The sequence below is a fragment of the Oncorhynchus gorbuscha genome, linkage group LG01 (assembly GCF_021184085.1).
Source record: "Oncorhynchus gorbuscha isolate QuinsamMale2020 ecotype Even-year linkage group LG01, OgorEven_v1.0, whole genome shotgun sequence".
Taxonomy (NCBI): Eukaryota; Metazoa; Chordata; class Actinopteri; order Salmoniformes; family Salmonidae; genus Oncorhynchus; species Oncorhynchus gorbuscha.
This window is the reverse complement of record NC_060173.1, coordinates 23346474-23362751: the sequence shown is the minus strand read 5'-3', so window position 1 is coordinate 23362751 and position 16278 is coordinate 23346474. Positions and strand designations below refer to the sequence as shown.

At 42.9% G+C, this 16278-nt stretch overlaps 1 protein-coding gene across 2 annotated transcripts; it reads left to right on the top strand.

The window, feature by feature from the left end:
• The first annotated feature begins 698 nt into the window (after positions 1-698).
• LOC124034938 (pannexin-2-like) lies at positions 699-15966 on the top strand. 2 transcript variants are annotated; one of them, XM_046348342.1, is made up of 6 exons: positions 699-771; positions 5486-6325; positions 8570-9684; positions 10998-11130; positions 11386-11574; positions 11838-15966. In XM_046348342.1, exons 2-6 carry the CDS (start codon positions 6097-6099, stop codon positions 12143-12145), a joined length of 1974 nt encoding a protein of 657 aa, XP_046204298.1. In that variant the 5' UTR covers positions 699-771; positions 5486-6096; the 3' UTR covers positions 12146-15966. The 2 variants fall into 2 exon arrangements, with proteins under 2 accessions (XP_046204298.1, XP_046204291.1); XM_046348335.1 differs by lacking the exon at positions 699-771 and having other exon boundaries at positions 5280-6325.
• Positions 15967-16278: the final 312 nt, after the last annotated feature.

Sequence of the window (16278 nt, the reverse complement as noted above, 5' to 3'; positions counted from 1 at the left end):
AGGAACCTGACCGGAGTCTGAAGCGCGCGCCTTAGCTTGCTTGCTCGCTTGCTATCGATCTGACCTGTACGGGAGTCTTGCCAGAAACATCCAACCTAAACAGCCTAGCTATAGCCAATCGTGAATAACTAGAGGCACCACATCTCTGAGCAAAAACACAGCTGCTGCGGGTGGCGTGATTGGGGGTGAGCGAGTGTTTATTCCCTGTTTAGCTGCTGGCTGTTCTCCCACTGGGACTTCATGAGTGTGTGCGTGTTTGAGGGAGTGGGGAGTTATAATGCCTACATCACAAGGAAAGATTGATTGACTCACTGTTCCTCTCCTCCCGAAACGCAAGATAGCGACAGCTTCGTAGGCTAGCCGAGACTATATGAGGAAATCCTCAGAAGCTTGCTTCAGTGTGCCCAATTTCTTTTTTACTGATAATGTAAGACCTTTCATAAACTACATCCAAAGTGTCGAGTTTGTTCCTCCGTCTAAAGATCACAACCCATTGTCTGGGTTTTCACAACACAGTCAAATGGACATTTACATCAGGATTTGTCATTTCAATTTGTGCAAGGAGAGAGGAAGCAATGATTTGTTGAATCCGAATGCGTTACCTATCTCATCTCATCTTTGGTTCTGGGGAAAGGAGAGAGACAAAACCGGGAAGGGAGGGTGAGGACTGAGGAGGGGTAAATGCGGAACAAACCGGTGTGCCCGGATACACGCTGTAGCGGCTCGCCCGCACTGCAGTCACTCTTAGCACGCCGAGGATGCACAATACCTGTGAGTACATTATATTTCCTCCTTGTGTTAAATGGGTGAATTTGAACCCACAGTGGATTCTCGGGCTTGATCTATTTTCCTTATGGATAGACCGTGAATTGTCTGTGCCTGTCACTGATATGGACAGGTGGACTGCAGCTAATACGTGTAGCCTATTGAATCTCAAAGAGCTGAAAGTCTAATAAGAGTCCTTACTAAACCCGTTTTAGACTAATACACTCAGATGTTCAGTGCCCCGTCTACAATTTGGGAGCTGTCCACCGCACCAAGTGCTGAATTGGCGTGCACATTCGACGACTTGCAGCGGAGAGTTTTGTTTTGTGCACGCTCCTTTGATGTAAGTAGCCAATAGCATGTGGATGACTAGACAACCCACAGTGCGGCATGTTTGAGAATGACTCTTGGACAATTTCACAAGATTAGTAGAGGAAACTCTATCATATGATAGCCTGTATGTAGCATAACCACAAGAGCTTTGTTGCTCTGTTATTGTAGCATTTTGTTTAGCAATGGACTTGCATTTGGTGTAACAGTATCCTAACGCTATTGTTTGCACGGTTAACAATATTTTTAATTTAGCTTAACCTGTCATTTGTGTCCTTGAAAAAGGCAAAGTGAATAGGCGCTATATCGGGGACTGTGCATTGTTGAGGCGAAATTTCACTATTTGCCATGCTCACTTTACAACAGGAGTAGCTAGTTTGGAAGTTTTTGGACGGAGTCCAATCTATAAACTCATGATCACACTCGGAATGGATGCTCACTAATGAGGAGGACCGGTGAGAGTACTTGAAAGATCCCACAGTTCCACTCACAATCCTTCAAACATGTAGCCTACAGTGAATTGTGTTCACCTCTTCAGCAAAAGTGAGTCTGATTACACCAAGAGTGTCTGTGTAACAGGGACAGCCTTAACCAAACGAGGCATACTGTAGTACTGGCAACTGAATGTGGGCATCCCCTTTAAAACACGTGTAGCAAGTCCAACTGTGGGGCATAATCTGTTGTTGGACTGGTGCCAAGGGCTCACCACTGCCAGAAGCGGAGTTAATGAAATTAGATAGTCTCCTACAAGACAAAATCGATTTAAAATTGGCAACTGTTGGTTGTAAACCAGATTTTTGGAACTGTTGGACAGACAATTACATGAATCATCAGGTCATAAATATTAGGATGTTGTTTTATGTTAAGGCCATTTTCGTGCCCAAGTAAAGCATGTTCAATAATGAAGGAATAATACATGTGCTACACAGAAGGGCCTTTCCCAGAATCAAGTTGCCTGAAATGTAAATGAATTGAACAGGCCCTTTCACCTACAGTATGTCTCAGGGCTTTCGCATTGTCTGATCCAAGGATCCCTCAAAGATCTTCAGAGTAGGAAAGGGTGTTATCTCCAGGGGTGGTTGACAATGTTTCCCCTAGGTACAGATCTGGGACCAGTTTCCCATCCTCCAATCCTATCCTTAACCATTAGTGAGGAAAATGCTAAACTTACCAAAGAACAGCATCTAGGGGAAACTTCACCCTACACGTTAAGTATTCACACATAGTCAGTAGTCACTACCTATGACTAATGTTTCATGACTGGTGGCTTGACAAGTTTATATTTTATCTCACAATGATTTATTTATTCAACATCATTTTACAGCAGATGAACTTCAGCCTATTCTACACATCACGTTATTCTCAGATATGCTCCTTTATGATGACAAATGGAGTGTAATGCTCTCAAAAATAATATGAATGATTGGTCTTAGCCAGGGGCAATTTATTGAGTAGGTCATGATGCTAACAATTCAGTTGGTAGGCAGGATTTCCGTCCCTCTATCCCTGCACAATGTAATCCACTCTATGGGCCTGCTTCTGTGTGGCTCAAGGACTATGGATATTTATTCCAGATTGAGAGAGAATGTGAAGAAGCGAGAAAGAGATGGAGAGAAAAAAAGAGATGGAAAGAGGGAGAGAGAGCATAAGATGGAGAGAAAGAAAGATGGGGGGGGGTGTGTGGGGTGAGCGGTGGATGATGTGATCACACTCCTCTCGAAGGACATTCATGTAACCTTACTGGAGTGTGCATGCAGCCGCAACCCCCTCCTCACTTGCAGAGTGAAGCAGTGGCAATGACACACACACACACACACATACCATAAAGCAGCATCCCCCTGACAGGTGTCCTGGATTCTGACATTCAAAATCCCCAGGTTTGACAGTGTTCATTAAAGATAATGTCTCACAGCTCCATAGGAAATGGTTTCACTGTAACGCTGAATGAACAGAACATGAGCATAATGTCATATGACTAATGATTACATCACTGATATGAATCGGAATCTAATAATATCGATTGACTCAGCCAGGAATCAAATCGTTTTTTGGTACCATGTTTGGAAAAAAAAGGCATGTCCTTGTACTGGTCCATAAAAGTTTTTAAAAAGCTTTTTAAGGTCTTCATTCTCATCAGAGTGGGTGACTTCGCCCTTCACAGTTCTTGTGTAATCAAAGGCAAATATCCCCCACAGATGTGACCACACTGACCCACTCACTGGAAACTGAGCTCTCACTGCTACTACTGACACAGTAAGCAAAATTACATAGAACATTTGTCTTTTAGACGTCTTTTTCTGACGTTGAAATCAGGTGGATTTTAGGTGCCAAATGAAAGTTGAAAACATGCATTTTCCGGATGTGGAAAACAATATTTTACAGGACGTCGAAAATAAATAATTTCCAGACATCTAAAATATGTATTTTCTGGATGTTGAAATCAGGTGCATTTTAGGTGCTGAATGAAAGGTGAAAAGACGTATTTTCCGTATGTCAAAAAGATTTAGACATTGAAAATACATCTTTTTCAGTCATTGATTCTATGTCCAAATTTCTGGAAATACATTCTTTCAAGCCTCTTAATATACTGTAGGAAAGAGGAACCAACTGAAGATTATTGCTCCCATCTGTCACATGCACTTATGCTAGCTTTTCAAAGCATTCCAACCTACAGAATAAACCAAAAGACCACTGCCAACTACAATAGCATTCTCAGTAGCAGTAAAAAAAAAAAAAGAAACCTTGCTATGACTGCCATATGTTTTTGTTTATCTAGCTTAGTTGCGTAGCTCTGTCTGCTGAATTACCAAAATGTAAAAATAAAAACAAAAACACAAAGCATGCTGGGTATTATCCTAATGAGCTCCTCTGCCAAACAAGTACATATTTGATCTGAACAAATCATAGACCTCTAAGCTATGTTTCACAAGTTTAACATCACAGTACGACACAGATTAGTACAGTAGAGTACAGTGCGCTACAGTACGGTATAGGATAGTAGTTTTATTCAGGATAGAATAGAGTTTTATTCAGTAGAGTAGACTACAGTACAGTACAATAGAATACATTAGAGTAAAGTAGGGTTTAATACAGTACACTTTACTGTACTCTGTGCTCTACTGTATGTTTATTTACTGTGCACTGTACTCTGCTGTGCTCTATTGTACTGTACCATGCTGTCCATAATTGTGAAACATAGATATCTATGATTGGTTCAGATTTGGTTCTGACCAAATCTGAACCAATTATAGACGTCTATGTTTGGACGAAATCAAGGTCGGTTCGGACCGGACCAAATCTGAACCAATTATAGACGTTTATGTTTGGGCCAAATATAGGCCGATCCGGATGTCTGTGGACATTGAAAACAAGGCCGGTCCAGACGGAAGTCTGTTCGGTTCAGATTTGGTCCGGTCTGCATTAAAAAAAGACCGGTCCAGACAGTACTAAAGAAAATACATCTAAAAGACATTGCCGTCTGTAAATGCCTAGCAGGGAGTGAGTACAACAGGAATTTAGCTGCATACGGTGATGCAGAACACTGGATAACGTACCTTTGAGATGGTGTACCTGAGTGGTATACCTGAGTATGGTGTTGGTTAGAGAGATCATCTCAACCAGACGATTTACTTGAAGTAAACTGTTGGATTTATTTTCAGTGTTTACTGAGCTAGTGTTTTGTTATTGCTCTGTATTTTAGAAGAAAAGGCCAACATTTTGCAAGTATATATATAGTATGTTTCTTGACAATCCAACCTGGTCTCAGAGCATTTCGTATTATTTTTATTGTAAATCTGAGACACTCCATTTAGTATGATATGTTACGTTTGGTATGGTTACATAAAACAGACGGTTAGTGAAGGCAAAAAATGAAAGTAGGGTAGTTGGTTGGGGTGGATGGAAGGGTGTATAACAAACATTGAGCAACCTAAAGGTTGCGAGTTCAGATCTCATCACGGACAAAAAATGTTTTTTGCTAATTAGCAACTTTAACTACCTACTACTTTTTAGCTACTTTGCAACTACTTAGCATGTTAGCTAACCCTTCCCCTAACACTAACCCTAACCGTAAAACTTTTAGCTAACCCTAACTCCTAAACTTAACCCTAAATCCTAGCCTAGCAAACGTTAGCATGCTAGCTAATGTTAGCAACCTAGCTAGAATTCATAACATATATGTTTAGCAAATTCATAACATATAGTACATTTGACAAATTCGTAATATATTGTACATTTTACAAATTCATAACATATAATACGAATTGTAATATAATCACACAAATTAATACATACAAAACTTAATATTACATACTAAATGGAGTGTCTCGGATTTACATTCAGAATAATACGAAATGCTCTGAGACCAGGTTGGACAATCTGTCTTTTGCAGGAAGATGGAATCGAAATAGGTATCCCTATTGATCCTGGTATACTATAAATCCATACAAACTCATCCACCGGAGACCACACTCTTTGAGATCCTTCCTTTTACCTGACACACTGTGTGTGGACCAAGGCCAGTTAAGAGGTGAGAGAACAAAAACTCAGAATGTACACAGCACAACTGGAACCCACAGTAAACCACTGACTGAACACAATGTCCTTCCTCTGTGAGGGAAGAGAGAGTCAGAGAGCATCAGTCTGACTCATCGTCAGTGAACATATCCAAGACTGTCCATCAAAACCCAGTTGTTCCTGCCGCGCTATATGACCAGCTCTGGCATTGAGACCGCCAGTCCTGTGTGAGTTGGTGTGTAACAGTGTGAGTGGACGTAGCTAGGAGGAGGGAGGTCCCACTTACAGTCAGTGCCGATCCCAATACACCCAAGAGACTGTCAATCACATCAAGACCCAGCCATTACTGACTTTACATAACCACATAACCAGGTCTGGCCTGGATACAGCCAGTCCTGTGTGTGTGTGTGTGTGGAAGTAGCCCAGTGTGTGTGAGTGGGTGGAGGTATCTAGGAGGAGGGGGTGGCCGTTGTCTTCTCAGGCCGGATGCAGAACATCCTCGAGCAGAACTTAGACATGGCCACGGCTCTGCTGGCGGGAGAGAAGCTGAAGGAGCTGATCCTGCCTGGCTCTTCCCAGGATGAAAAGGGAGGAATGCTGGCCGGCCTTATGGTCCAGCTTAAATTGGAGCTACCATTTGACCGCGTCGTCACCATCGGCACTGTCATCATACCCATCCTGCTCGTCACTCTGGTCTTCACAAGGAACTTTGCAGGTCAGTGGGTCGGCAAGACGGCAGACCTGGCTTCAACTATTATTTGAAATAATATACTTTAGTTGTGCTTGTCTGGGGAAATTGAACCAGTAAAATAGTTGCAAAAGTGCAAACACCGCCCCTTTTGGCACTCCGGGCAGACTAGAGCAAACGCTCAAAATATTTAAAATAGTATTTGAATCCAGGTCTGGCAGATGGCCACTAGCGGGGCCTGTGACAGCGCTATGCTGCTGCTGTAAACACCAAACACACACAGCAGGTTGGGAAGGGAACTGTATGTCCTAACGTGTTGTTGTTAACTCACATCACATCAGCCTGTCACTTTACACTGAAGCAGAACACAGATACTAGTAGACAGCTGTAGTAGCTTTGTTATTCATACGATGGCATTGGTATATTAAAAAAAAACAAACAAAGGTTTCTCTCACAAACAATGCCCCAACAACATTGGCATTCATAATGTCTAACAGTAGGACATTATCCTGAAGAGTTTACTTGTGCTCTATTGGTGCTTTTCCAGTGAGTCTTACACCCACACCAGGTTGTCACCAGTGTTTTATGTTAATGTGAGCTCTAAGGTTATCGTGTTTCCATCAGGAGTGTGACACTAAATATTTGTGGTGAGCTGATTCAACAACCTCGGTTTCATTTCATGTTGCTGCCATGCTGTGTTGTTGGCTAAGGTCTCTCGTTATGTAGTGTTGTGGTCTCTCTCGTCGTGATGTGTGATGCGTGTTTAGTCCCGTCCCAGGGGCTGAAAAAAAAGACACACACATTGCGACAAGAGAGACACCACAACACTACATAAAGAGAGACCTAAGACAACAACACAGCATGGTAGCAACACAACATGGAGGCAGGAGGCCTTTTGCTAGGCCGTCATTGTAAATAAGAATGCATTCTTAACTGACTTGCCTAGTTAAATAAAGGTAAATTAATTTTTTTTTAATCATTACTGTTGGTTTATAAGAAGGTGTTAAAGCTCACAGTTCGCAATTATTTTGTAAATGCAAGATGAAAAGTACTCAGAGCCTTGCCTGGCTCCAAGTCAGAGCAGGTCCACTGGAGCCGTGGCCAGTGAGACACGGGGGTCGGCCCACGTAGATGGAAACAGAAAAGTCTGAATCTTTTGGGTAAACACTCTGGTAAATCCTCAGATGAAATGGACCATGCGTTTTTTTAATCAGAATGATAGATCTGGGAAATGTAGGGTTAAGTATGCAGTGCTTTTGGTTTTTGGTGTGAGAGATCAGTTCAGAGATTAGATTGGGATACTGTAGTGAACAGAGAGGAGAGAAAGGAAAGCTCAATGCTGAGTCAGGCTGTCTGCATAGCAGCACCAACCAGCTGTGACTGAGCATTTCACCTAGTACCGGGCGGGAAGCACTGGTCCGACATAGGATGGGATTGAGTGGGAGCCCATCTCTGCATTCTCTGCACTGCTCCTCTTCAAAACATGGGTTGCCAACTGGACCCATTTGATAGGCCCCACAAACCTCAAGTGCCATGGCAACAACCAAAAACAGCAGTGCAATGTGCACTATATTACATTTATGTACAATACTTATTGTATTGATGTCATTGGTTTCTACCCTTAAATTGAACAAATTATGTTGGATTTAAGTCTCAGGCAAAGTCAAATACCAAATGAAGGAGCCTACAGGCCAAATATGAACGTGTGCAAATTTGAAGAGCAATCAAACTTTGTCAAGCCTGAAAAACAGCCCTACCCACCCCAGCCCTCTGACACCTGGCTCAGCGCTTTGCAGGCAGTGTGTAATGTTCTCATGCTCAGTTCAACAACCATTAAATGAAAGTCACAAGTGCACCTCGGGGCCAGATGCACCCCTGAACCTACCAGACCTTGTCAGTCGACCGTCGAATGTCCTTGCTGCTACCATACTCAAGCATAACAGGGAACGAATGAATGGAATACAGGTGTGGCTTGAAGTGCTGCCCCCTTCTCAGTCTCCTCTCCAGATGGTTTTATACCATGAATCAGCACTTCCAGAAAGTAATGAAATCTGAGAAGTCTTCTGACACAAATGGATTAAATTAATCAATGGTATTTCCCCCACATAGGAAACATATATAAAATCAACATTATATCAAGGACTGGCTGTTAGAGGAAAGTTTGACAATTCATTTTTTAAATTCACTTACTGTAAATAGATAAAACATCCATTACCCTCAGTTGTAATGTCAGATTATGAGGCTAACTCTCTCCTTCTTTTCCCCTCTCAGAGGAGTCAATCTACTGCTACACGCCTCACAACTTCACCCGTGACCAGGCCCTGTACGCACGAGGCTACTGCTGGACAGAGCTGCGTGACGCCGTTCCCGGGGTGGAGCCTGACCTTCGACCTTCGCTGTTTGAGCACAAGTTCCTACCTTACGCCCTGCTGGCCTTCGCCGGCATCATGTACATCCCTGCTTTGGGCTGGGAGTTCATGGCCTCCACAAGACTTACCTCCGAGCTCAACTTCCTGCTTCACGAGATTGACAACTGCTACCACCGGGCTGCCGAGGGCCGGGCCCCTAAAATCGAGAAGCAGATCCAGTCCAAAGGACCAGGCATCACGGAGAAAGAGAGACGAGAGATCATCGAGAATGCAGAGAAGGAGAAGAGCCCCGAGCAGAACCTGTTTGAGAAGTACCTGGAGAGACGAGGACAGAGCAACTTTCTGGCCAAGCTGTACCTTGCGCGCCACTTGGCCATCATGTGCCTCAGCTCCATCCCCATCTCCTACCTGAGCGCCTACTGGCACCGCCAGCGCCAGAACGAGTTCAGCTGTGCCCTGGGGGAGCCTCCAGACTCCAGCAGCATCCCTGAGCTGAGGCTCAGCGTCAACTGCAAACTGCCAGCCGTGCAGCTGCAGCGCATTATGGCCGCCGTAGACATTGCCCTGCTGAGCACCATGAACCTTGTCATCCTGGTCAACTTGCTGCACCTGTTCGTGGTGCGGAAGTCCAACTTCGTGTTCGACAAACTGCACAAGGTGGGCATCAAGACGCGGCGGCGCTGGCAGAAGTCTCAGTTCTGTGACATTAACATCTTGGCCATGTTCTGTAATGAGAACCGCGACCACATCAAGTCACTCAACCGCCTTGACTTTATCACCAATGAGAGCGACCTCATGTATGACAATGTGGTGAGGCAGCTGCTGGCAGCCCTGGCCCAGTCTAACCACGATGCGACACCCTCTGTGAGGGACTCAGGCATCCAGACCCTAGACCCCAACATGGACCCCTCTCTCTTGGGAGTGGGGGAGCTGGGAGGGGAGCCGCTGGTCATCAAACGACCACGCAAGAAGATGAAGTGGATCCCCAGCTCCAACCCCCTCCCCCAGCCTTTTAAGGTAGGTCCCCATACATAGGCGGCCTAAATGCTGCCTGCCACAGGTTTGCCTAAACATTACTGTTACCATGGTTACACCATGGATATTCAGTCTGAAAGAAGTCTGCCTAAAAGATAAAGTCTTCAAGTCAGAATGTCTACAAGTCAGAATGTTGAATAAAATTATATTTACACTTACTTTACCGGTTATCCGTGCTGTTGCATATTCTGGCCAATTATCATGAAATGCGATCTGTTTGTCTAAAGCAGAATTGCACATAGTAATCTAAGTATATTGTTGTTATGACTAATTACCACCAATGAAAAAAGGATATTCTGATTTCCAACCCAAATGAACTGATATTGATTCATCTTCTCACACTAAAAAAACAAACTGTGGATTTCCTTCCGATTAATGCCTTAGGATATTCATCTAAATTAATATGCAATAAAAATAGTCTTCACCCACTGTGCTGAAAAACCAAAGCACCTGTCACGTGTGCTCCCTCTCAGGTCTCTAGGTCACCAGATCGCTTGTTATGGCGCACACTTGTCACCATCGTGACACGCACCTGCGTGTCATCAGACTCACCTGGACTCCATCAATTCCCTGATTACCTTCCCTATATACAGTGGGGCAAAAAAAGTATTTAGTCAGCAACCAATTGTGCAAGTTCTCCCACTTAAAAAGATGAGGCCTGTAATGTTCATCATAGGTACACTTCAACTATGACAGGCAAAATTAGGAAATTTTTCAGAAAATCACATTGTAGGATTTTTACTGAATTTATTTGCAGATTATGGTGGAAAATAAGTATCCTTGTTGATTATTGTTCTATGTCCATTGGTCTTGTGAGTACCTGTGATCTGTTGTGTCGGCTTGCGTGTTACTGTGCACTTGTTATTACGGGTCTCGGCCAGTGTATTTATTAGAGGTTTACACCTCGCTCTTTGTTTGGGTTACAGCCATAGCTAGATAGCTAGATAGCTAGATAGCTAGATAGCTAGATGTGTTTGTTTTGGGCTTCATCCCCATCATGTTCATGATGTACTCTATTTTGGGTAGAGAAAAAAAAATGTATTCCTGCGCCGGTCTCCTATCATACAACGTAACAGGATCGTTCACTTTTTAAGTTGAGCTTTTTTGCAAATGATCTAGGGTGTTGTTTCATCCCAACCATTTGAAAGTGTGTTAAAACCAGAGGTAATCCTTAGTAAGTCGGGAAAAACCCTTGGTAAAATAAGCTAAAACTTCACAAAAGTGAACTATCCCTTCAATAATCTAATTCTGCTTGGGATAATTGTGCTAACTGTCCATGTCTGTCCATGGTGAAGGAACCTCTGACAATGACGCGTTTGGAGAACAGCACTAAGACTGAGAAGCCCAAACCGGTGAGGAGGAAACCAGTTGCAGATAACTATGTTGCTCCATTAAGCAAGAGCACACAGTACCCACCCTCTGCCAAAGGTACTGTACTGAGAGCAGTTACATTACTGTAGAAATTATGGTAATAGAAAGTTGAGTAGGCTAATATACATTTTATAGTTACTCAGAATTTTGCTATATTTCTCTATTTTGGATATTTGACTAAAACTGCTTTTGCATAGAAAAGTGCTTCAGGGATGCCACAAACTGTAAATAAAGTTGTGCAACTCATGCACAATTTGGTCCTGCTATTGTGTTCTATCCTCCTTACCATATCTGTTGAATGCCCGACTGTAGATATGAGCGCAATGGAGAAAAAGCACAGTCGCAACTTTACCCTGGATGTCCACCCATACATGCTGACCATCCGTAAGCCCACCAAGGTAGAGACAGTCAGCACAGAGCCTTCGCTCCCTGACCACACCCTGGACTCTGTGTTCATCGAGGGCACACACACCATCGTCCATGTTTCTGCTTCTATCACAGGTAAGATTGCCATGCCTCATCTCAGGAGGAAACTATCAGCAAGGCAACAAAACCTTATTCTATATATTCCTGTCTCCCCTGATACTTTTTGGCATTTTTGAGAAAGGAAAGAAAAGGAGAGAACTGAGAAAAAGCCAACTCTAACAGAATGCTTAACCTAATGCAATGGTGACCCAGAGTTTTAGGTCATGTGGTCATGTGGTCAGGAAAAACCTATGGGCCTGTGTACAATACCATTGTTTTCTCTCTCTCTCCCTCTTCAGAAAAGAAAGATTGCACCCCAGAGTCCACCAACACGGTCTTCTCTACAATGACCCTCCCCACTAGCATCTATCTGAACGGTGCCACTCCCAGCCCCCACCCACCCTCCCTTGCTGAATGCCACCCTACAGAGTCCCTGATCGAACAAGAGGAGCCCGAAGCCCAGCCTGCAGTCTTTACTCGGATCCCTTCCCACCAGCTTCTAAGTATGCACCAGATACTCAGTATGGAGGAAGAGGGGGCTGGAGGCCAGGGTGCCAGACTGACCGAGAGACCCGTGGGGGAACTAATCGCTGCTGGGGAGTGCTGAGGAGGAGACACACATGTTTGGGGACATATTTTGAGGGCGGCACACAGCAACATATACTCACCACTTCCATGCCAATCACTGTCTGCCTATAGAAAAAAAACCTAGTCCTCCTGACCACACAGTTGTGCTGTGCTCACAATGCACCTCTTCTATGGTGAAGGGACTGAGTGAGGGTGCCGATGGTGCTGAACCATCATTTTTTGATATAGATTTAACAAGATGCAGCAAAAGAGAGGATACTGGTTCAATGTGTGCTAATCAACCCTGTCATCTGATGTAACTCTCTCAGCACTTGATTTGTCCAGGATGGGAAGCAAGGAGACTTTGTTGAAATGCAGACAGCATTTGTTGCTCATATCCTTGACTTGGAGAGGAAGCAGCTCATATTACAAAAGCTAGGAAAGTGAAAAGGGAAGGTGGAATGCTTTTTTTACACACATTTTAGTCAAGCACACCATGTAAAAGACTGCTTTACCTACAGTTAAATTCTGAAAACATGTTTATAAAAACATTACTATCATTGCTTATTGTCCCTCTATCCAAGTATACTGAGAGCCCATGCAATACGTTTAAAAATCTGCACTGCAATATATGCAAAAGAATATGCAATAATGTATACACTTCCAACTTAGAAGACATTTTACATACTGTAAATCATCTACAGACTGTAGCCCTATGTCGGTTGTGGTGTGCTTCACACATAAATGTTCAATTAGTTAATCAGTGTCATTTGACCACAGAGGACAGAGGAGGCGAAGTGAGAATGCACCTACCTTACTGAAGATTGGGCTCAGATGTTGCAATCTGTAACTTTAATTTTCCCAGTGGCACACACCTATCCAAGAAGTGAAACAAAAACAAATGGTTACATTCGTTTTAGTTGCTCTTTAGTTTACAAACAAGTGCAGGGGCAGTACTTTTGAGTGGGAATGAAAGTTACAGATGGCAACTTTAATGGGTTCCTCTCACACCACTAGTGCACTTATTATGAGAGGTTGATTGATCCATCCAATAAGGAAGTCATATAATAGATTTTCTTGTGTAAAATACATGTCATAAACACCTCCACTTTAATGAATATAGGCAAGAATATGCATAATATTTTTTTGCCAACATTTTGCATTCAAGTTCCATTCATCTTCTTGCTATGGATCTTACAAATGTGTTCCAACCTTGCCACCTCTCAATGTCAGCGTTTGTCCCTATATGTGCCCTAATTACTGTGATAGTTACTCTGAACTGTTGATCTGTCAAAGTACAGTCTTTACACCAGCACTGCATTTCAACTGAAACCTGGACACATTTGGGGACATTACAGTCACCCCCAGCTGGACATTACAGTCACCCCCAGCTGGACATTACCGTCACCCCCAGCTGGACATTGCAGTCACTTCTTGTGAAAGTTTTGAAGAATAAGTGAAGTGATACGTAGATAAAGAAAACATTTTACACAATGAAATATACAGCATCTGAATGCTTTGCTTTTGACTGTACTACCATTTCACCATAGGCCTGCCTTGCCACGTGCCACCACATTGAGAGCAACAACAGCACCCCATCTCAGTAACACTTTCTCATGGTGCTGTCTCATTACTCACCAAAGACAATGAGATTAACCAATGAAAAGTACAGTAATGTTGTTAGTAGAATTGTTATCAGGATATAAAAGCACTTTCACCAGGCATGACACCATGTGAATATGTGAAGGATATGTGTAGCAAACAACCACCATCAACCGTACGTCTGAGCAATTGGTAGCCAAAACTGAGCAGTGATGGCAGACCAATCTACAACAAGCAGGTATTTTTCATGAACACACTATGAGGATTCCTCTATGCTGTGAATCTGTCATCTTGGGCAATAAAACATGTATAAAAGGTGCATGTAAAAAGGATTAGAAAGCCTATAATATTACTTAACCTACCACTGAGATATAGGGTAAGTGTATGTGGCAATGTAAAGTTGACCTTCCAATTAGATTGATGGTTGTGATGTTCACAGTCTAAAATCCACTAAATGCATGGTTTAGAAAACTACCTGCCTGGGTAGGCTACCTTAGAAATATTATTCAGCAGATGCAATCTGAAGGGTGCTTGTCTGGCAATTTTTTACATGACAAAAAATACATTAATTTCATGATCTGTAGTTGGCACACTATCTCCTTGATGTACTCACACGAATGCATCCAATGCACACTAATGCATCCAAAGGCACTTTAAATATGACATGTAGCACAAGTTTATGAGTGTGAGCATGTTGATAGAGCAGCGCTCCTCCTCATGCTTTCTTTGGGGTTGGGGACCTCTGATTGCGGTTTTGTTCTTGAAGGCTCTGTCTTGGTAGACTGCCTACATTCCCTGCCTGGGTACAGATCTAGGAACAGTTTATCCACCCCAAATCCTAGTCCCAGTAAAACAGAGGAAAGACAGTGTAACTTGATCCTGCTCTTTCTTAAGGTGGGTGGTGTTTCTCTGGTGAAATAAGAGTTGTGGGGGGTTATAAGATGTAGACATGAGTAATACACTTTAAAAAATAAAATAAAAGTTGAACATGAGTTCTTTCTATACATGTTTCTGTAATTAATAGCATATGCATGAAAATAGATATATAAAATACACAATAATAAGAACATTTCCACCGCAAACTATAAGTACCAGAAGGCAACGACAACAGACGAGTCACAGTCTGACTGAGTATGGGTGAGAGCACACAGATGGGCTAGCCTGCTAGTTTGCATTCCTATTTATTATATTAACGTAGCTTTAATATTGTAAACTGATATACACCTGTTTACCAAGGAGTTAGCCAGCTATCAGATATGCCAGCGAGTTTGTCAAAATTGCTAAGACCCTAAATTAATACTGTTACTCATTTCTGTGAGTAAATGTGTCACTAGAAGCTAGCTAGTAAGTGTGAAACTATTAACTAACGTGACTTGCTAGCCAGCAACATAGATAGCTGTCAACAATTGTGTCAACAAACTGTTTATGACGATGATGTAGCTAATCTTGCATGAAGTAGCTACATGCAGTTTCGTAGCATGAAATAGCTATTTTTTAGTCATGATGAAAGTATGGTTGGGCGGTATCCAGATATTCATATCGTCATACCATCCCGCTCTCATACCGGGATATACGGTATTACCGGCATAGTACAGAAGGGGGTGCCAACAAACGCTAAACAGACCAGTGGGCGTTTATTACCAGAATGCTAAAAAAAGTAGCTCAACAAATAGCACATTTCGATGGAGGCTGCTAGCTCCAAATATACTAATGAGAGCCTATATATGCCATTTATCAGATTAAAATAAATGAAGAACGAAAATAAACAATTTGCAAAGACAGGCAATCCAGCTTAAAGTTATACATATATAGGTAGGAGCTACCGAATGTCATTTTTGGTGAGTTTGGACATTTACAAGGGAATGTGAACGAGATACATTGTGCAAATGAATAATGTTTATATGCATGCTTGTCTGAAGGAAGAACATTACTGGCTCTAGAGCAGCATGTGTAGGATACATGCTGTGTGGAGTGTGGAGTCTGGAGTCGCTAGGGCAACGGGCCTACATGCTCTGCTTGGAGAAGAGGGGAGAGGAGAACAGAGAGGAGAAAAAAAATACAAGGAAATCAAGATAATGGCAGCTCTACAAATAACTTATCCAATGGGCTTTGACCTTCCAAACACAGCAGAAGGCTAACACAAAGCCCCTCCTCTCCCCTGTAACTATTCCCCAGTTTGTTGCTGTAAATTAGAATGTGTTCACAGTCAACTTACCTGGTAAAATAAAAATATATATATTTAAAAAATTATGCTCTGCCAACTTATTAATTCAGCCACTCACTTAGATTCACTAGCAGTAGCGCCTCTTCAACCTCAGGAGGCTGAAGAAATTTGGCTTGTCACCAAAAGCACTCAAACTTCTACAGATGCACAATCGAGAGCATCCTGTCGGGCTGTATTACCGCCTAGTACGGCAACTGCTCCGCCCACAACCGTAAGGCTCTCCAGAGGGTAGTGAGGTCTGCACAACGCATCACCGGGGGCAAACTACCTGCCCTCCAGGACACCTACACCACCCGATGTCACAGGAAGGCCATAAAGATCATCAAGGACAGCAACCACCCGAGCCA